General features: G+C 38.4%; 1 protein-coding gene across 4 annotated transcripts in view; it reads left to right on the top strand.

Annotated features, from left to right (window-relative positions):
* Positions 1–4671: 4671 nt before the first annotated feature.
* KIF27 (kinesin family member 27) overlaps positions 4672–22251 on the top strand; it is a gene marked incomplete at its 5' end in the record, with an annotated part of 84391 nt that continues 66811 nt past the window's right edge. For 3 of the 4 annotated variants that reach the window (XM_082656809.1, XM_082656810.1, XM_082656808.1), the window contains 4 exons: positions 4672–4969; positions 11305–11505; positions 14568–15511; positions 20065–20208. In XM_082656809.1, coding sequence (XP_082512935.1) covers positions 4672–4969; positions 11305–11505; positions 14568–15511; positions 20065–20208 — 1587 coding nt within the window. Of the gene's footprint in view, positions 4970–11277; positions 11506–14567; positions 15512–20064; positions 20209–22251 lie in introns of all 4 variants that reach the window. The other variant, XM_082656807.1, reaches the window with a different exon arrangement.

The raw sequence follows: 22251 nt of genomic DNA, 5'->3' as shown, positions 1-22251 counted from the left end.
ACAACATGGGTGAAACTGGGAAACGTTTAGCTCTTGCCAGACACAAGGCCACAAATTGTATGATTCTATGACTATGAAATGCCCAGAACAGGTAAATCCATAGAAACAGAAAGCAGATTAGTGGTCGCCAGTGGCTGGGGAAGAGAGGAATGGGAGTGACTGCTAACTGGTATGAGGCTTTCCTTTTGGGGTGATGAAAATGTTTTGGAAATAGGTTATGGTTGCACAACATTGTGAATGTCTAAAACGCCATTGAATTGTACACTTTAAAACGGTTCATGTTATGTTATGCGGACTTAACTTCAATAAAAATAAACGAATTGGTAGCTAAAATATTGAAAGCAATGTGAATCTTTCTCATATTCATCTTACAAACTCCTGGAGAGTTCTCTGGCTCAGCACTATGAGAGGGGTCCCTGGGTAGTATTTACTTCGGAGCTAATCTGGGAGACGGGGCCTCCAGGTGGCCGGCTCTAGGCTCCTCCCTGACGGGGCGGGGGCATGGGCGGGGCTTGGCGGGCTGGGGCGGGGCCTGGGGAGCTTCCGGCCGCCCTGAGGGGTGGGGGCGCGTCAGCGCGGGCTTTGCTGGTTGCCGGGAGAACCCGCGGCAACAAAAGGCGCGGGCTGAGGCGGTAGCTGTGGTGCGGCGGTGCGAAGTGAAGGCGAAGAGTCCTGCGCTGCGCTAGCCGCGGGAGACTGGGGTTTCTCGAACCGGTCAGTGAGTGGCAGGCGGGTCGGGCCGGGCTGGCGGGGTCGGCCCTGGTGCGGCGCCGGCCGGCTCTCTGAGCCGGTGTTCCCGGTTGGCCGTTGGGAGGAGAAGGGGCCGGCCGAGGGGATTGGGAGCCTCCGCGGCTCGGCTGGCGGGGAGGGCGGTCGGGGCGCCCGCAAGGCGGAGCAGTGCGTCCGAGGGGCCTGGGCCTATGCTGGGACTCCCAGGCGAGCGGCCGGGGAAGTTGGGTGCGCCTTGAGGTAGAAGGGCTTGGGGAAGAGGGACGCGCGGGAACCCCGGGAACCCCGGACCGAGCCTCACTGAATCGGATCCTGTGTATTTCTTGTTTTCGTGCTTCCAGCTGCGGTATCTGAAGAGGGATGGAAAGGCCCATCTTCCTTGGGGGTTTCGTTTTGTCACAGGTCTCCTTTTTCCATTGCGGATGTTGAAACTTCGGTGCATTATAAGTTCTGCGGAAGTCTGAAAGACCCCTCCCTTAGAGCAGGAGATAATTGAGAAAGAAAGGGTGCCCAGATTCTTTCTTTGAAACACTTTTAAAATAAAACTTCGCCCACTCCAACTTTAAAAATCTTTGTTGTTTCCCCTGTTTGCTTCCTGTCTTCTCCATCTGTTCTTTATGCATTTGGGGCCTTTTCTGAGATCCTTATGAGATTCACTATCCACTTGCCAGAAAGTTTCTTAAGAAAATATTACTTACAAACTACAATTTTTAGCAGTCACTACTTCTGAAAAGCCAAGGGAACAGGATGGCAACGGTATTTGGAGACACTTTTCTGATCAACGACACGGCATCAGTGATCGAATATTTCTCCTACCTTTGCTCAGATTTCAAAACTCCGTTGAGTATGCCAGCCAATCAGATTTCACCTTTCTTTACATTGATTGGTGAGATTAATACATACGCTTCTGATGGCTGTAATTGATCAGAATCTGAAGAAGTATAAGTGCTATGGATTTTTTGAAAGACATGTAAATTCTTTTTAAAATTTATTCATTTATTCATTCATTTATTTATTTATTTTAGCGGTACGCGGGCCTCTCACTGTTGTGGCCTCTCCCGTTGCGGAGCGCAGGCTCAGAGGCCATGGCTCACGGGCCCAGCCGCTCCGCGGCATGTGGGATCTTCCCGGACCGGGGCACGAACCCGTGTCCCCTGCATCGGCAGGCGGACTCTCAACCACTGCGCCACCAGGGAAGCCCAGAACCATTTATTTTTGTTTTGTTTCTTTAAACATTTTTGAGTATCTTCTTTTTTTTTAAGATTTATTTTTTTTGGCTGCGTTGGGCCTTCGTTGCTGTGCGCGGCCTTTCTCTAGTTGCGGCAAGGGGGGCCTACTCTTCGTTGCAGTGAGAAGGCTTCTCATTGTGGTGGCTTCTCTTGTTGTGGAGCATGGGCTCTAGGTGAGTAGGCTTCAGTAGTTGCAGCACGCAGGCTCAGTAGTTGCGGCATGTGGGCCCTAGAGCATGTGGGCTTCGGTAGTTGTGGTGCATGGGCTCTGTAGTTGTGGCTTGCAGGCTCAGTAGTTGTGGTGCATGGGCTTAGTTGCTCCGCAGCATATGGGATCTTCCCAGACCAGGGATCAAACCCGTGTCCCCTGCATTGGCAGGCGGATTCTTAACCACTGCGCCACCAGGGAAGTCCTATGAACCGTTCTGAATTAACTTTTGTATACGATGTGAGGTAGAAGTCCAACTTCATTTTTATGCATGTGGATATCCAGTTGTCCCATGACCACTTGTCGAAAAAACTATCTTTCCCCCATTGAATTGTGTTGACACTGTTGTTGAAAATCAGTTGCCCATAAATATGAGGATTTATTTCTGTATTCTCAATTCTTTTCCATTGATCTTTAAGTCTGTCGTATGCCAGTACCACACTGTCTTGATTACTGTTGCCTGGTTTTAAAATTGGGGAAGTATGTCCTCTAACTTTGTTCTTTTTCATTATTGTATTGGCTATTCTATGTCCCTTGAATTTCCATATGAATTTTAGGATCAGCTTGTCAGTTTCTACAAAGAAGTCAGCTGGGATTTTGATAAGCATTCTGTTGACTCTTTAGATCAATTTGGGGAATATTGCCATTTTAATATGTTAAGTCTTCTAATCTATGAACATGATATGTTTTTCCATTTATTTAAATCTTCTTTACTTTCAACAATATTTTGTAGTTTTCAGAGTGTAAGTTTTACACATCTTTTGTTAAATTTATTCCTAAATTTATTTGATTCTTTGTAATGCTATTGTAAATGGAATTGTTTTCTTAATTTATTTTTCAGGTTGTTCATTGTAAGTATAGCTACCAATTTAATTTTTTTAAAACATTGTCCCTGCAGTTTTTAAAAAATATTTATTTATTTTACTTTTGGCAGCATTAGTTCTTAGTTGCGGCACATGGCATTGTTCGTTGGGATGCACAGGTTCAGCAATTGTGACGCGCAGGCTCCAGAGTGCACAGGCTCTGTAGTTGTGGTGCACGGGCTTAGTTGCCCGTGGTGTGTGGGATCTTAATTCCCCGACCAGGGATCGAACCTGCATCCCCTGCATTGGAAGGCAGATTCTTTTCTGTTTGTTTTTAAAAATAATTTATTTTATATATTTATTTTTGGCTGTGCTGGGTCTTCGTTACTGCACACGGGCTTTCTCTAGTTATGTTGAGTGGGGGCTACTCTGTTGCCGTGCGCAGGCTTCTCATTGCAGTGGCTTCTCGTGTTTCAGAGCACGGGCTCTAGGCTTACAGGCTCAGTAGTTGTGGCACATGGGCTTAGTTACTCCACGGCATGTGGGATCTTCCTGGACCAGGGCTCGAACCCGTGTCCCCTGCATTGGCAGGTGGATTCTTAACCGCTGTGCCACCAGGGAAGCCCAGAAGGCGGATTCTTAACCACTGGACACCAGGGAAGTCCCCCAATATAATTTTTAATGTATTAATTCCACCAGAGATCTTCAGAAATAAGTACCATGTAATTTAGGAGTGGAACAGCAGTTTTTCTGTTAGTTTTGGTTATTTTTAAATAGAAGATTTAGTTTTAAATTTACATTGACTTATAGAAATCCTTAAAACTATTTTCATGGATTGATTTCTAACATTTGCGACAAAGAGGAGTTGTTATTTTTCAGTACATAGCTGTAAAATCTAAGGGTTTGCTTTGCACTACTGTGTACATGTACAATTACCCAATTATTTCCTTGCCTTATGTTTCTTTTTAATTAATTAATTTATTTATGGCTGAGTTGGGTCTTCGTTGCTACACGGGCTTTCTCTAGTTGCTGAGAGCAGGGGCTACTCTTCGTTGTGGTGCGTGGGCCTCACATTGTGGTGGCTTCTCTTGTTGCAGAGCACGGGCTCTAGGCACGTGAGCTTCAGTAGTTGTGACATGTGGGCTCAGTAGTTGCGGTGCACAGGCTTAGTTGCTCCGTGGCACGTGGAGTCTTCCCAGACCAGGGCTCGAACCCGTGTCCCCTGCATTGGCAGGCGGATTCTTAACCACTGCGCCACCAGGGAAGTCCTTGCCTTATGTTTCTAATTCCCCGGTTATTCAATATTTAGATTAATGAGCTGGGAAACATATTACCACTATAGAAAGAATGGCATAGTGGAATCCCATGCACTTATCACTTTGCTTCATCATTTACCAACTCAAGGCTCCCATCCCCTAGATTATTTTGCAGCAAATCCAGACATCATATCACTTCATCTATAAATTATAGGTATACTTTTTCAAGACAGATTTACTCTTTGTAGCTATCTTATATTAGAACAAAACCTGCTTTAATTGACTTTGCTTTAGAAGTTGCTTAGTTTATTAGGATAGAGAAGTCAATAACTAAATTTTGTTTTTATTTTGATACACAGGAGTCCAGATCTTACGTAAAATGGATGTTTCTCACGCTAGATACTGAATATTAAGTAGAAAATCTGTTTAGTAAAATCTAAGCTGCCATGGAAGAAATACCAGTAAAAGTTGCTGTAAGAATTAGACCTCTGCTGTGCAAAGAAGTTCTTCATAATTATCAGGCTTGTGTGAGAGTTATTCCAAACACCCAACAAGTTATCATTGGGAGAGATAGAGTCTTTACTTTTGATTTTGTTTTTGGCAAAAATTCCACTCAAGATGAAGTTTATAATACCTGTATAAAGCCACTAGTGTTGTCACTCATTGAGGGCTATAACGCAACCGTTTTTGCCTATGGACAGACTGGATCTGGGAAGACATACACCATTGGAGGAGGCCATGTTGGTAAGATTCTCATACTCTTTTACTTTTATTTCAGACAGTAGAAAGAAGCTGAAATACCAGTGCCTGACACATAGTAGGTGCTCAGCGTATTAACTGAATGAAATAATCAATAGGATAACAGATGTGTTCATAAGATCATCATCTTTGAAAGATTTGCTTTAAATAGTGAAGTTTCATTAAACAATTTATGATTATATTAGCTTGAGGAAAGACGTTTAAGACAATGTTCAGTATTCAGCCCTTTGCTGTTTTTCCCCAGTTTTGAGATATAATTGACATGCAACATTGTATTAGTCCAAAGTATACAGCATAATAGTTTGATATATCTATATATTGCAAAATGATTACCACAGTAAGTTCAGTTAACATCAATCACCTCAGTTACATTTTTCTTCTTGTGATGAGAACTTTTAAGTTCTACTCCCTTAACAATTTTCACAGCTTGGTCACATACTTAAAGCTATATTATTTTTTTTTAAGAGGCCATGAATACAATTTTAATTCCTTAAGGGAAAAGGTTATTAAAGTTATCTATTGTCCTAAAATATTTTAGCTAAAATATTTCATACCAAAAGAAACAGATCACCATTAGGAAGAGTTTTTGATGTTTTTTTCTGCTAGTTTAAAAAAAATTAATGTTCATTGTAAAAAGAATTGCAAGTGATGCTTAAGAAATCTAATTAAACTAATGAAAGCTCCTCTCATTCCCAGGAAATAACAGTTTGATGTATACATTCAGAGTCCTCTAGACATTTTTCTAGGTATATTACAAGTACTCACACATGTAGTGTTTTGGATTTTTTTGTTGTTAGTTTAATTGTTTGGTGAGGTATTTCATACCTGTGATTCTGTAACTTTCTTTTTGCATTTAACGATATAAAATATCATTTCACTTCTTTCCATTTGGGTCATAGAATTTCACCTCATTTTTTTTGGCTGTACATATAATGTTCCATAGTTTGAATGGATCATAATTCACCTATTCCAGTATTAATGGACAGGATTAATGGTTGGTTTTGATTTTTACTGTTATAAAAAGTTACAGTGTATATATCTTTATGCATTTAACTTTGCATCCATTTGTTAGTATTTGTAGAATAGATTCCTAGAAGTAGATTTGTTGAGTAATGGGTATGCACGTTTAAAATGGGGATAGATACTGACAAATTATCCAAAAGGGTGTACCAGTTTATATCCTGCCACCAATATGTGAAAGCCATTTATTTGCTCATATCCTTGCCAGTTACTGGAAATCAGAAATCCGAAATTTTTTTTTCACTATCTGATAAGTGAAAAATTGCACTTTGTTGTTTGAAGTTACATTTCTTGGTGTATTTGTGAAAATAGCATTTTTGATTTCCCAGCCTAGCTGTAAGACACCAATTCTGGGTCAGTCATCTGCTGTTTGATTATTGACCGTGCAAATAATGTAGTTTTTTTCTCCAATAAATAATTTATTGAGCTTTTGCAGTGGCTAGAGTACCATGCTAGGCACTGTGGTAGATGAAATCTCTTATTTTTCAATATGATGCTTATTTAAATTACTATTCATTTCCCTGTTTTTCAGAACCTTGGATTTACCAACTTTTACCAGGTGTAATCTTCTCTAAAAGCTTTCATTTGCATACTCTTTTTTTTTTTTTTTTTTTTTTTTTGCGGTACGCGGGCCTCTCACTGTTGTGGCCTCTCCCGTTGCCCCGGACGCTCAGGCTCAGCGGCCATGGCTCACGGGCCCAGCTGCTCCGCGGCACGTGGGATCTTCCCGGACCGGGGCATGAACCCGTGTCCCCTGCATTGGCAGGCGGACTCTCAACCACTGCGCCACCAGGAAAGCCCTGCATACTCTTTAAATAGTGTATAAGAGCTAAATGATGGCTATTAAAGTATAAAACTTTACAGTTTTTCTCTCTGAAATAGTCTTTCAGGAATATAAGAGTGACAGTGAAAATGTGATCTTTAGGTTACCAGAATACATTTTGAAGCTTTATTTGTAAATATTATTTGTAATTCAGCTTTTTTTTTTTTTTTAAGTCTTTTGAGTTACTCTGCTTTGTAATCTGTTGAAGTGGGAAATGAATGAGCTATTCTGATCAGCCTCATATTCTGGCTAATCTAGAATGCATATATTCAATATATGCTGGAGTTTATAGATAGTACTATTGGCTAGTTCCTGGAAGCTCTCCAGAAGGAATTTTCACTTTCTCTTTTACTCGAAAAACCTGCAGCTTCCCATATTTGCTACATGATGGCAATCAAAGGCGGTCCAAGTTAGTAAGGTTCAGATTTTCAGGATGTTTGTTGCCAAAAATCTGAACATTGGTAATCTTCAACTTGGAAGCAAGTTGTTTTTAAGGTTCATTTGTAAGCCACCTTTTTGTAGCTTGGAATATATTTTCCATGGAACAATGCTAAAAATGGTGGGCAGGTTTCTAAATTGGCCTACAGAAACTTATTTAACTTTAAGTCCAATTTATTCTTGTACTTATTCTAAATTTTATCTTGTACATTATTTTTACTATTTTAAAAATTGTGGTTCAATAAATAAATGTAAAACAAAATTTACCATTTTAACCATTTTTAAGAGTACAGTTCTGTGACATTAAGTATATTCACAGTGTTTTGTAACCATCACTGCTCTTTCCAAAACTTTTCATCTCCCCAAATAGAAACTTTGTACCCATTAAGCAATAACTGTCCTCCCCCTGCCATCCCCTGGTAACCTCGAATTTACTTTCTTTGACTGTAAGTTTGCCTCTTCTAGATATTTCATAGAAGTGGAGTCATACAGTGTTCGTCCTCCTATGTCTGGCTTCTGTACTTAGCAGAATGTATCTAAGGATATCCTACATGTTGTAGCATGTATTGGAACTTCATTCCTTTTTATGACTGAATGATTTTCCATTGTATGTATAAGTCATCTTTTGTTTATCCATTCATCTGTTGATGGACACTTGAGTTGTATTCCCCTTTAGGCTATTGGGACTAATGCTGCTATGAACATTGGTGTACAAATACCTGAGTCTCTTGTATGCATTTCTGTTCATTCATGTTATTGTGTTAATCTGTGTTCTGCGTTGCGCAAGTGATGGAGGAGAAGAGGCAGTAATGGAGGAGAAGAGGCGTAGAGATGTTCCCTTCCTCATTCCTGGATTGAGGTCTTGGCTTGGGCAGAACTGGTCTTTCTGTACCTCTCTTCTGCACACGTCCTTTGTTGCCATTAGACCCTGGCTTGCTCCCCTGTCCCTTTCTTATGCCTGTTTACCCTCAAACTACCTGTACCTTTCCATCCCAGAAATCTCAAAACATGCTTTTTGGCTAAATTTGAAGAAATACGACACAAATAATTTTTTTTAAAGGGTTCTTGCTAACATAAATGAGTTGCATTCCAATGATTGGGATTCTCTCCAGACCATAATAAATGATCTAAAGAGAGATATTTTAGATATTTTAGGTACTACCTCTACCTATTTTGAACTTCACTGGTGCCACTTATGCCTATTGCATTCCTGGGGTTTTCAATAAATATTTTCTTATTAAATCTTTTATTTTTGCCTTAAACTGTTATATAACTATCATTTAGTTTTTTTCATTGTCATGTCATTTGATTGTAAGCTTTTTTTTGTGCTGCTTGCAATTCTATACAGTATATTTAGTTTATTTTTAAGTTATTTATATTTAAAACTTTTAGACTATATATATTTATTTCTAAAGGTAAAAATTCAGATATTACAGCCATAAGATAAAAGTAAAAGTTTTCCTTTCTTTTCTCTCCCTGTTCTAACTCCCCAGAGGTAACCACCGTTTTTTGTGAATTTTTTCAAAAATATTCTTTGCATAGATATGTATGTTTTCTTTTATGCAAATGAATTTGCTCTCCAGTTGCTTTTTTTTTTTTTTACTGTACACGGGCCTCTCACTGTTGTGACCTCTCCCGTTGCGGAGCACAGGCTCCGGACGCACAGGCCAGCGGCCATGGCTCACGGGCCCAGCTGCTCTGTGGCATGTGGGATCCTCCCGGACCGGGGCACGAACCCGTGTCCCCTGCATCAGCAGGCGGACTCTCAACCACTGCGCCACCAGGGAAGCCCTGCAGTTGCTTTTTTTTAACTTTATGGATCTTAGACATCTGTTTAACAATAGGTGCATAGTATACCATTGTTAACCATTCTCCTACTAATGGATTTATTAGTGTTTGGAATTTTTTATCAATTACAGGAAATTGTTACTGATCCTTATACAACACCTTTGGGTATGTGTATATGTATTTCTTTAGGACTATATCTGAGTCAAAGGGTGATCACGTTTCAACTTTTGATACTATTTATACTAATGTTTCTCCAAAAAAGCTGTGCTGCTTAATATTGTCATAGTATTCTAAAGGACCAGTTTGCTCACCTTGAGGAAATGAGGCATTATCAAATTTAAAAATCATTGCTCACATGACATTTTAAACAGTGAATAGTCATAAACAGTGATCACAGTTTTTCATTAATTACATTGATGTTCACAATTACATTGTGAATACAGTTTTTTCATCAATTACAATGATGTGATTTTTAATAGTATTTTAGTGTTAATAATTGAGAGAATGCTGGGTAATTCAGTCTTTATTGTATCTTAAAATAATTACATTTCTCACTTCCCCTCTGTTTTACCCACTCTCGCTGCCATCCAACCACCCCACTTCTCACTGCTCCTCTTTGCTGCAGAACCTTGAAGGTATTATCTGTGACTCGTGGTGTCAGTTCTCCTCTTGGTCTTTCATACACTCACTCCGTTCAGACTTTCACCTCCACTACCACTGACACTGCAATTGTCGAGATATCACAAATGACCTTCACTTACTAAATTTAGTGGTCAATTCTCATCAAACCGGCCTTTCAGCAAATTTGATGCATGCTCTCCACTTGGTTTCCAGGCCACCACGTTCTTGGTTTCCTCCTACTTAACTGGTCACTCATGCTCTCTTGCTGGTTCCTGATAAGTGAACCAACAAATGATGAAGTGCCCAGGGCTCAATCTTTGGTGTTCTTCTCTTCTGACTCTCAACTTTTCCCCTTGGTCTCATCCAGCCCTACGACATTAAATACCATCTATATGTAGCTTCCAGTTTTTTACCTCCAGTCCAAATGACTGTCTTGTACTCTAGTCTCATATATCCAACTGCCTATTCAACCTTCCCAACTGTATCCCTAATAGATACCTCAAACTTAATAGGTCAAAAAATGAACTTCTGACATTTTCCCCTTAAACCAACTCAACACACACTCTTCCCTATATCAGTTGATGGCAACTCCACTGGCTCAAGACAAAATCTTGGAGTCATCTTTGACTCATCACTTTCTGTCACATTCCATATCCAATCTGTCAGGGAATCTTAATGGCTCTCCCTTCAACATAAATCCAGAACCTGGTCACTTCTCACCTTTCTCTGCTGCCAAGCTTATGTCACCATCATGTCCACCTCTCCCCCGAACCCTCTAGACTCCTGGATTAGTGCACTGGTCTCCTAAGTGGTCTCCCCACTTCTGCCCCTACCCTTCTATGACTGAGGCAAAACGCAGCAGACAGAGTGGTCTCTTTTAAATCCCAAGTTACTGCTCTGCTCCAGTGGCTCTCATCTCACCCAGAATAAGACCTAAAATCTATCGTGGTCTACAAGGACCTACATGGTCTTGTTTCTGTCACCTCTCTGACCTCATGCCCTGCTACTCTCCCCTTGCTCCATCTGCTCCAACTACAATGGCCTCCTTATTTATGGATCACACCATTTTAGCACCTTTATGCTTGCTGTTCTGGGACATTCAGATACCTAGATGGCTCCTCTGCCACCTCTTTCAAGTTTCTGCTCAAAGGTCAGCTTCTCCGTGATGCCCACCCATCATGACTTTCCTATTTAAAGTTACAAGCACCTCCCATCAAATACACTTACACTTCCAGTCCCCCTTACCTTGCCCTATTTTTTTCTCCAGGCATACTTAATGCCTTTTAATATACTATATAATTCACTTATTGTTTTTAGCTGTTGTTTGTCTATCCTAGTACAGTTCCTTAAGGGCAGGGATCTTTTCCTTGTTTTGTTCACTGATGGTTCCCAGGGTCCTAGAATACTGCCTGGCACATAGTAGGTACTATATAAATATTTAATGAATGCATGAATGAAGTTTGAGTAAGAGCATACATGTGAAAATTTTCACTTCTGAACTTTATAGAAAAAAAAGTTTTCTTTTTCTATTTTTAAATTTTATAATAGAAATTTGAGAAAATAAATTTATTGATTGTAGCTTTTCTTATATCTTAAATTTCAGATGTGCTTTCTTTCTCTAAATTTTCAGCTTCAGTTGTGGAGGGTCAAAAAGGTATCATTCCTCGTGCTATCCAAGAAATATTTCAAAACATCTCTGAAAATCTTAGCATTGACTCTAAGATAAAAGTGTCTTATATAGAAGTATACAAGGAAGACCTAAGAGATCTTCTAGAATTGGAGACATCTATGAAGGATCTTCACATCCGAGAAGATGAAAAGGGAAACACAGGTAAAGTAGCCTACTTAATTGTTAGTCTTCATTAGCAAATGAATATGATTTAATTCAGTTTCTGGATATTTTCCAAGGATTCTTTAAAAACAGACATAGAAACAAAATGCATTTGTTTTTGCTTTTAAATTGAATAGCTTATTGATTACCAGTAGCAGTTAACGCACCCAGGTGAAAAGTAGAAGTTCAGAGTGGTTGGTAAGATGAAGTTATTAAGGTGTAATTCCAAATACAGGTGACCCTTGAACAACGTGGTGGGGAGGGTGGCGATTAGGGGTGCCGACCCTCTGTGCAGTCAAAAACCCAAGTATAATTTACAGTCATCCTTCTGTATCCACTGCCTCAGCGGATTCAACTAACCTCAGATTGTGTAGTACTGTAGTATTTACTATTGAAAAAAATCCACATGTAAGTGGACCTGCACAGTTCAAACCCGTGTTGTTCAAGGATCAACTGTATTTATTTCCTATAATTGCCACCTCCCCCGCCCCTGGGCTGATCTTAAGAAAGTGTGACATAGGCTAAATTAATTTTTGTACTTTTTTTTCTCCCAGAGTTACCCTGAGGTTGGGGATGGCTTCTCCCTTTGGTGTTTTGGTGTTCATCCAAGTTGATCCAAGAACTCTCCTTTCTTCCTTTCTGATTTTTGTCCCAGCACACCTATTGCTTCCTCTTTTTTTTTTTTTTTAAATTTAGAGTTTATGTGTTTGCTCCTTCATATTGACATTTACTCGTCCTTTGTTGTGCTTCTCAACGTCTGACGTTCTGTGCTGTCAACCTGTTAATCTCATTAAACATCTATTTGTTTGGAAATGGGAGAACGTTAGAATGGGAAGGTCAAAATACAAGTATTTTAAAGAATAACACTTTCTGATTTTCTGACTTAAAAGGTAATATGTTCAACGTAGAACATTTTGAAAATATAGTAAAGTATAAGGAAGAAAGTTAAAGATCATCTTTAATCTCAGAACTCAGAAATAGCAACTTCCAATTTTGGTGTGTTTCCTTCCAGATTTCTTTTTCTATACACATCTGATTAAAAAAAAAAATACACTCACAACCCCACATATTGTATGGCATCTTTTTTTTTTTTTTTTTTTGCGGTACGCGGGCCTCTCACTGCCGTGGCCTCTCCCGTTGCGGAGCACAGGCTCTGGACGCGCAGGCCCAGCGGCCATGGCTCACGGGCCCAGCTGCTCTGCAACATGTGGGATCCTCCCGGACCAGGGCATGAACCCGTGTCCCCTGCATCGGCAGGCGGACTCTCAACCACTGCGCCACCAGGGAAGCCCCTTGTTTTGTTTTTTAGAAAGAAAGCATACATAGTACTTTGTGACCTTATTAGATAATTTTGTATAGTTTATCTTTTCTGGACGAAATCCAGACGGATGTTTTGAGCTTCTGTAAAGTGTAATTATTGAATGTGTTTATCTTTTATTAAAAGTTACCAAAAAATACATGTTTATTGTAAAATAGACAGTAGGGAAGTATACACTATCACTCCTCATAAATTTAATGATGGAAATACTCCACACCTGATAGCAATCCTGCAAAAATTTTGGGAGGATGTAACAGTCTTAAGACAAATTACCATATATCTTATAAAATGTCCCAATCACAACCAAAATGCATTTGTTTGACATATTTATTGAGTTTCTCTGTATCAAGTGGTAGTTGGTATCCAACCTAGATGCTGCACAATTAACATCACCTTGGAAGCTTTTTAAGAAATACTGATTTCTGGGCCCCACTTTTCACAGATTCTGATGAATTAGTTAAAGATGGGGCGTGGGTGTTGGCACTTTCCCTTTTATAAAGCTCCTAGGTGATTCAGCTGGGTTTGAGGACCATAGATAGTGCTAAGCTATAGCCTAACATTAGAAAACTTTTAGAAAAGTTATACTATGATTTATGGTTAAATTGTTATATTTTATAAACTGATAGTTTAGCACTCCCTGTTGTAGTACAGGTACATTAGAACTTTAAATGAACTGGGCTGTTAAAAAAGGTGTCATGATGGAAACAATGCAAGAAAAGTGAATATTTTTTAAAGAAACAGTGACTGACAAGATCTGATTAAAGAGGAAGCTTGGTGCTGTAATTCAAGCACAGACTTGGGAGGTTTACTGCTGTGATTCAATTCCCAAATCCACCTACTCCTTTTCGAAATATTTTTGGATATAAACAAATAACACATGTAGTAAGCTTAGGTTATTTTGGGTTCTATTCTGTTGTTAAAATAGAAACTTTTTTGCCTTTTTTGAATTGCCTTGCACTCTTATATTATGTAGGGGGAAACTGTTTTTAAAATGAATAAACAGGGCTTCCCTGGTGGTGCAGTGGTTGAGAGTCCGCCTGCTGATGTAGGGGACACGGGCTCGTGCCCCGGGCTGGGAAGATCCCACATGCCTTGGAGCGGCTGGGCCCGTGAGCCGTGGTCGCTGAGCCTACGCGTCCAGAGCCTATGCTCCGCGACTGGAGAGGCCACAACAGTGAGAGGCCCTAGTACCGCAAAAAAAAAAAAAAAAAAGAATAAACAACTTTATTTATATTGAAATTTTCATTTATCATTGGTTATTTACCAAAAACTTTAAACCTTAGGATGGCTTGAATATTAACGAAACTCAAAAGAAACTAATTTAATTTAATTTTAATCTACTACTGATTAATTCTTTTGAGTTATATATATAATTAATCTATTATCTTTCAATCAGTATATTAGACTCTACAAATCAAAATACTGGAATAAATAATTTTTCTTTTGTCATGTGTTTTAAAGAATTGAGTGTGATTCCAAAAAACCCACAGATTGTTTAAAACATACATATATATGACATCTTTTAGAATTTAAACATCAAAATGAATGCCATCTATTAAAATAGTCCTGTTAGCAGATTATCTAAAATTATTTAATGATGTTGCTGATGTTACTTTTATTTTGAAATGCTATGAAGTTTTTTAAAGGGACTGTCTTAGCTGGGCGGTATAAGCAAATGATAATTGTTGTATGGTTAATTTAACTCTACTGGATTTTGATTAAAACTTGCTGTTGCTATTTTAAGTGATTGTTGGGGCCAAGGAATGCCAGGTGGAGACTGCAGATGAAGTGATGAGTCTCCTGGAGATGGGGAATGCAGCCAGGCATACGGATACCACCCAAATGAACGAGCACTCCAGTAGGTCACACGCGATTTTCACAATCAGCCTTCGTCAAGTGGCGAAAAATAAAGAGGCAGCTGAAGATGGATCGTGGTATTCCCATCAGCATATTGTCTCAAAGTTCCACTTTGTGGATTTGGCTGGATCAGAAAGAGTAACCAAAACAGGGAATACTGGTGAACGGTTCAAAGAATCCATTCAAATCAACAGTGGCTTGCTGGCTTTAGGAAACGTAATAAGCGCTCTTGGGGACCCACGCAGGAAGAGTTCACATATTCCATACAGGGATGCTAAAATTACCCGGCTTCTGAAAGATTCCCTGGGAGGCAGTGCCAAGACCGTCATGATCACCTGTGTCAGTCCATCCTCCTTGGATTTTGACGAGTCCTTAAATTCTCTCAAATATGCCAACAGAGCACGCAACATTAGAAACAAACCCACCTTAGACTTCAGCCCCGAGTCAGACCGTATGGGCGAAATGGAATTTGAGATTAAGTTGCTTCGAGAAGCTTTGCAAAGCCAGCAGGCTAGTAGCAACCAAACTAGCCAGATCCATCGGGAGGGGACTCCTGATAAAAATAGGATCCATTCTCTTGAGGAGCAAGTTGCTCAGCTACAAGGAGAATGTTTGGGTTACCAAAATTGTTTAGAGGAAGCCTTTACCTTCCTGGTGGACTTAAAAGATTCTGTCAGACTAAACCAAAATCAGCAACACAAACTGCAGGAGTGGTTTAACGTGACCCAGGAGGTCACCTCATTCAGAGGAGACCAAGGCATTGGAAACCTGGAAGAAGGACCACAGCATATTACAGTTCTCCAGCTGAAGCGAGAGCTTAAGAAATGCCAGGTACTTAGACACTTTTGTAAGTAACTTGTTTAAAGACTAAATTTATCTGGGCAAGTAAGAGTCATTTTGGAATTTCAGAAGTTTTTTTGGAAAGGATTATATATAAAATCTCATTTGCCTTTACTCTGTTTCTTTCTCCCTTTTCCTATTGCTTTCTCCTCATAATTCATCTCTTTCTTGGTTCCTCCTCCTTTCTTCTTCAAATGTATTTTAATTTGTTGTATTTATTAAGTAGGCTCTTGTGGGACTGGTCATTAATTTAGAGGATGAGAAGAAACACAGTTTCAGAACAAAATTAGGTTAAATTTTATTGAGTTTTTAATCCCTCTTTAGGTCAGTGCTTCTTGAAAGAAAAAAAATACTACCTGACTCCTTGAGTTTGGTGTTTTGATTTTTTAGACAAACAAATAAATCATCATATTTGATAATATTTAAGGAATATAGCTATGTACATGTATACATATTGTATATATGTATATTGAGTTAAAATTACATTTTCCCACTTTTCATTTGAAAAACATTTGTTATTTAAAGATTATGTGTCACTGGGGAAATAATGGAGAATAGACATACCTAGTTCTGCTTATGTGGAGTTTGCAATCTGGTGGACAAATGGATAGTCCACCATTTTTTTTAAAATAGGAAAAGATATAGGTAATAAGACGGCTTTCTATTTAGAAATCTTTCCTCAATATCTATTTGTATGTATTAGAAAGAAACCTCTATTACAGCAATTCTCAAACTTTTTGCTCACAAGTTTTCTTTACTTTCTTCAAATTGAGGTTCCCTAAAGAGCTTTTGTTTGTGTGGGCTTTTATCTATTGATATTTACCATACTAGAATTAAAACAACAAATTTAAACTATTAATTCACTCAGAACTAACAATAATAACCCAATTACATGTTAATATAAAGAACATTTTTTCATTAAAAATAACTATTTTCCAAAACAAAAAAATTTAATAACAGTGGAATTGCTTTATATTTTTTCAAATCTCTTTTCATGTCTGATTTAATAGAAGACAGGTGGATTTTCATATCAGTCAGCATGCAGTTTGTTGCAATATGTTGTTTTAGTTGAAGTATATGAAGAAAATCCAGCCTCATCTAGATTTGTAGCTGGAAGAGAGGAATATTTTAATGACTTTTTCAGATAATTGTGCATATTCTTTGACATTATATCAAAACTCAACAAGCGGAAATTTCCTAAAGGTTACCTGCAATGTGGGATTTGAAACCATTTTGTTACATTAACATTCACTGATTTTTATCTTGTACTTTGAATGGATCTTTTATCCACACACGATTTTGAATCAACATGCATTGGACACTTGAAAAATATTTGTTTACTAAATTATGAAGATCTTTCAATGCTGACACATTTCACTATACACTATCAAAAAAATCACATTCCTTAATATCACCACTGATCTCACCTGCAAAGTTGTTAATTACTGGAAGCTGTCAAGTTTACAGTAGCAGAAGTGTTTTCCAAAATTCTAATTTTTGCATGAAACTTGAATTTTATCATTTGCAACAAATACTATTAGTTGTTTTCCTTGAAATGATGGTTCTGTCACACATACAAGTGTGAATAGTTTGTCTGTTGTTCTTTAGAGGAAAAATAGCACCCTATGAAAAATGTGGCTAGTTCAGCTTGCAACTCAAACAGTTGCACAAGATTTTTTGCCCCAGATAACTATCACCCTTCAGTATACAGCAGAACTACTTTATGCATACCTCCCATTTGACACATAGAATACTAAAAAAGTGCTCATGTGTTGAGATTTAATGAAATCATGTTTATTCCTTCATCAAGATATTCTTAAGTGAAACTGGCATTTGTTTGTTTGTTTGTATTGTTAGGGCACAGCAGTGAAGAATACAGTGGCTACCACTACAGTTTGGTGACACTTTCTTTATTCATACTAGGAGCCAGCAGTATTACATATCATTGTTTTTGCACCATCAGTACAAATGACAACATGGTGAAAAAGGCAAATATCATTTTAGTATAACTAGGAAAATGGTTTTAACCTCATGGATACCCTGAAAGGATCTAAGTTTCATGCTAAAAGATTCACTACTGAATACACTACGAGAACTGCTGCTCTTTTACAAAGCTTTGATCTTTAAATATAAGCATATAAAGTACTGCTTTTAAAATCATGGATTTTTTTTTTTTTAAAGGCAGTAACTCTGGTCTGCCTTTTTCTTAAATAGAGCAGGCCTGGCCCTTCCTGTTTGGTATAAGACACTGGCAGAACATTAAGTACAGGTAATAGGAAGCTTGAACTTTGTGGTATACTATAGGAGTTGGTGGTAGAAAGCATGCTTCTAAGATGACTGATTTTGGAAGCCCACAAAACCCATCTGCTTGGGGGTGAGATGGGTAGTAACCTCCTCTCTCCGTCTGTTGGAAACTCTAAATTTAAACTTGCTCTAGATAATGTACTCTAGATTATGATATCCCAAAGATATTAACAGTCTTGATGAAAAATGGTACCATGATCAGATAGTTTTGGGAAATGCTAGGTTGCAAAAAAAAAACAGGTTTCTTAATCCAAAGACTTCCCAGAACTTTGAAAAGTACTGATGTATATTGTGAGTCTCCAGGTGAGAGATATAGCATTCAGTGTTTCCCAATTTAAAAAAATGGATTCCCTTTTTTGGTCTGCAACCTTCTAGGCCTAGTAATCTATGGATACCACTGAACAGCAAATAGACAAATGATTGGTGTCATTCCTTACCCCATATGTCTCTTTAAAAAATTGTTTTTTAAACTTCATTTCTGTTCTTTTTTTCTGTGAGAGAATATAGTAGTTAAGAACGTGGGTAACAAACTTCAAAGGTTTGAATCCCAGCTCCTCTGTTTACTAGCTCTCTGACCTTGGACAAGTACTTAACCTCTCTGTGCTTCAGTTTCCCTACCTGTAAAATGGAAACACTAATAATAAGCTCCGTTTAGGGTTGCTTTGAAAGCTATTAGAGCATTATGAGTTCCCATAAAGTGATGATAAAGATGCCTGAGCTATAGTAAGGCTTAATACACATTAGCCTATTATGATCTCCTCTCATTTATTCTTCTTCTACCTGGGCCTAGGTTATACATCTGTGGCAGCTAAGGGATTGGACTCAGTAGTTGTAGGTAGGGCCACGTGCCAGGGGTTCTGTGAAGGCAGCTAATCCCCTCATAAATACCTCTTAAGTCTCTTGGTTACTTTTGTACTCCATAATTTGAACACAGGGACAGTATGTGAACATGAATATACTCAACAGATAAATACTTTTAAATAAATAATAAACAATAAAACTGTAGTTTATAAAGTATATGTAAAAATATTTAAATATGCAGCACTGGGAGAGCAGTTACATTTTAAGCTTCTCGGATGGGCAATTAATTGCCCATAGCAGAGGGTATTAACTAATGAGAATTATAGTTATATTTTATTTTAAAAACAGAAAAGTCATAAAGGTCATATAAATATATAGGGTTATAAGGACCATCAGGGTCATGCGTCCTCTCCTTATTTGGTCATTCAAAGATCCCAAGCAGAGAAAAGAAGGGACTTGCCCAAAGTCCCAAGGGAAGGCTGTAGCAAATTCAAGGCTGGCCTTAGTCCGTGGGTTCCCAGTGCAGAGGCCCATCCACCTCCACACCACCGCCTGAGAGGTCACGCACATGCTCTGGTTTTGTGAATTAAATCTTGTTTGTAAAGAGAGCACCATTTTGTAAATAGCTACTCTTTCTTCTCTTTTCCTGTGGCTTAGCAGAAAGAGCATAGGCTTCGGATCTAGAAAGGCCCTGGAGTTGACTGTCAGGAATTTGGTTTTATCCAGTGTGTTGTCCTGGGAAGAGGTGTTAACTCACTGAGCTTTAGTTTCTTCATGAAAAAGGAATCATGTCAATTCAGTGAGATATTTTTAAAATGCCAAGTTACAATCTAGCATAAAGTAGACCCTTGATCAATGTTAATTTTCTGTTTATTTAGTTCAAAATTTGTTTTAAAAGTATTATTTGCATATCCCGAGTTTATTTGGAGACAGGCAAACTAAGAAAACTATACGTTTAACCATATTTCCAGACATCTTCAAAATATATCTCTTTTTAGTGAAAGAGTGCAAAATTAGCAAATGTTCTTTATTTAAACATCCAAATGCACTGTTATATTCTATAGGTCAGTTTGGGAAATGTGACCTCTTTGATTTTTAAAAACCCACATTAAAATCTCATGGCAATTCTAGAAAACTTATAAAAATCTCATTGAATGTACTCTAGAACTTGAATAACTGGCTTCAATGTTAAAATGCAGGAAATAAAAGTAAGGAAAATCTTCCTGTCTTTGTGGTGATTAATTCTTACATTATAGCAGTAATAGGTCCTCTCAGCTGTTTCTGCCTTTCTTATAAAGAAACCAGAAACAAAGGATAAGACAATTTTAAGAGACATCTTCAAGGTGTCATTAAACCACAGTTTTTGTGGTATTATGTGGGCTCGCTCTCGAGTACTTTCCATATTGAATCTCTCTTGTGCTTTCTTTCCCTCCCCCCAGTGTGCTCTTGCTGCTGCTGAAGTAGTATTTAATCAGAGGGACCTGGAAGTGAAGGAACTAAAGAATCAAATGCAAATGATGATGCAGGAAAACAAAGGACATGTTATATCTTTGAAAGAAGCACAAAAAGTGAATAGGTTGCAGGTAGAGTTTTTTAATGTACCTTGCTCTGTATATTTCATTGGAATAGTACATGACTAAATAAAATAGCATTGTAAATGATAAGTGGGAATGTTTGCAAAAATAGGTTTCAGATGGAATTCTGAACACAAGCACCTGAAAGAGTTATTACAGTTTTCCTCCTAAATTGGTGTGAAGGGAAAACATTTTTATAGTTAGCTTGACTTATATTTCAAAAATACAAAACCTGGGGCTTCCCTGGTGGCGCAGTGGTTGGGGGTCCAAGTGCCGATGCAGGGGACGCGGGTTCGTGCCCCGGTCCGGGAAGATCCCACATGCCGCAGAGTGGCTGGGCCTGTGGGCCATGGCCGCTGGGCCTGCGCATCCAGAGCCTGTGCTCCTCAGCGGGAGAGGCCACAACAGTGAGAGGCCCGCGTACCGCAAATAAACAAACAAAAAAACAAAACCTTATACCCAGGAACTTAATTTGCAAATCATATTATGGTTATCCTTTCTTTATACTTTCCCTTCCGTTGTTTGCCAAAGTAATAGGCAATATGATATTGTCAAGTGTTGGAAGGTAAACACATAATTTAAACTTTTTGATTTGTTAGATTATCGTTTTATACTCCATCAGTGATTTCCTCTTTAATTTTGGCTAAATATTTCAATTTCTCTATCTTAGCTTTTCTGTATTAACATGGATGTGCCTGCAGAGTAACATGGTATGTCCCTAAATATTATACTCCCTGGCTATGAACCCTACCACCCCCCCCAAACAGTTAATTTCATTTAAAGACTTTAGCTTCCTATCAAGGAGTAACTACTGCTCTGAGTAATAATCTGATTCAGACAAATTAGACTTTGATTTTGACATTATTTTTGTTTTCTTTTTTAACCCTTCTAATTCTGTAATAATTTAAAAACATAAAACATATATAAAATAATATGTGTTGTTCAGTGATTTATCACAAAGAGAACAGCTGGGTAGCCACCACCAGTTCAAGAAATAGCACACTGCCAGCCCCTCGGAAGCCCTTAGTCTCTCCTCCTCGGAGAGAGCTGCTCTCCTAATTTTCATAATGATAATTTCCTTGCTTTGCTTTGTGGTTTTACTATGTATCCTTGAACACTACAGTTTAGTTTTTGGAATTTTTATAAATTTAATCATTCAATATATATTCTTTAGTATCTGGTTGCTTTTATTGAACATTTTATCTGTTCTGATTCATCCACGTTGTGTGTAGCTGTAGCTTGATTAGTTTATAGCTGTACAGGATTTCATTGTATGAATATACCACAATTTATTTTTCTGTTCTACTGTTGATAGACATTTTTTTCTATGAATTTTCTTAAACATGTCTCCTGGTGCACACGCACACACATTTCTTTTGGATTTGTGCCTAGGAGTTGAATTGCTAGGTCATAGGGTAGGCGAATCTTCAACCTTAGTAAATGATACCAAACTTGTTTTCCAGTTTAAACTTGCACCAGCACTGTATGAGCATTCCTGCTGCTCCACTTGCTTGCCAGCATTTGTTATTGTAAAGTTTTAAATCTTAGGCAATCTGGTAGGTATATAATATTATTTTATTGTGGTTTTAATTTGCACTTCCCCGATGACTAGTGAAGTTGAGCACTTCTTCATGTTTTTTTGCTATTTGGATACCTTCTTTTGTGAAATGCTCATTCAAGTTTCTTGCTTGCTTTCCTATTGGACTGAGTCTTTCTTTATTATCTTCTAGGAGCTTTATTGTTTTGCCTTTTACATTTTGCTGTACAGTTCTCCTGAAATTGATTTTTGCGTATGGGGTAAAGTAAAGGTCAAATTTCATTTTTTTTCCATATAGCTATCCATTTGTTCCAGCGTCACTTTTTGAAAAGGCCATCTTTTCACCACTGTCTTTGTCATAAGTCAAGGTTCATTCATGCATGCATCTATTGTATATTTCTGGGACTTCTGTTGTATCTCATTGGTTTTTCTGTCTTTGGACCAATGTCACATTTCTTATTTATTGCAGGTTCCTAATAAGTCTAGATATTCTATAGAGCAAGGCCTCTGCTCTG

Source organism: Grampus griseus (genome assembly GCF_964374135.1).
Source record: "Grampus griseus genome assembly, chromosome: 6".
Lineage (NCBI taxonomy): Eukaryota > Metazoa > Chordata > Mammalia > Artiodactyla > Delphinidae > Grampus > Grampus griseus.
The sequence above is the reverse complement of the archived record's forward strand: the minus strand, read 5'-3'. Positions and strand labels throughout refer to the sequence as shown.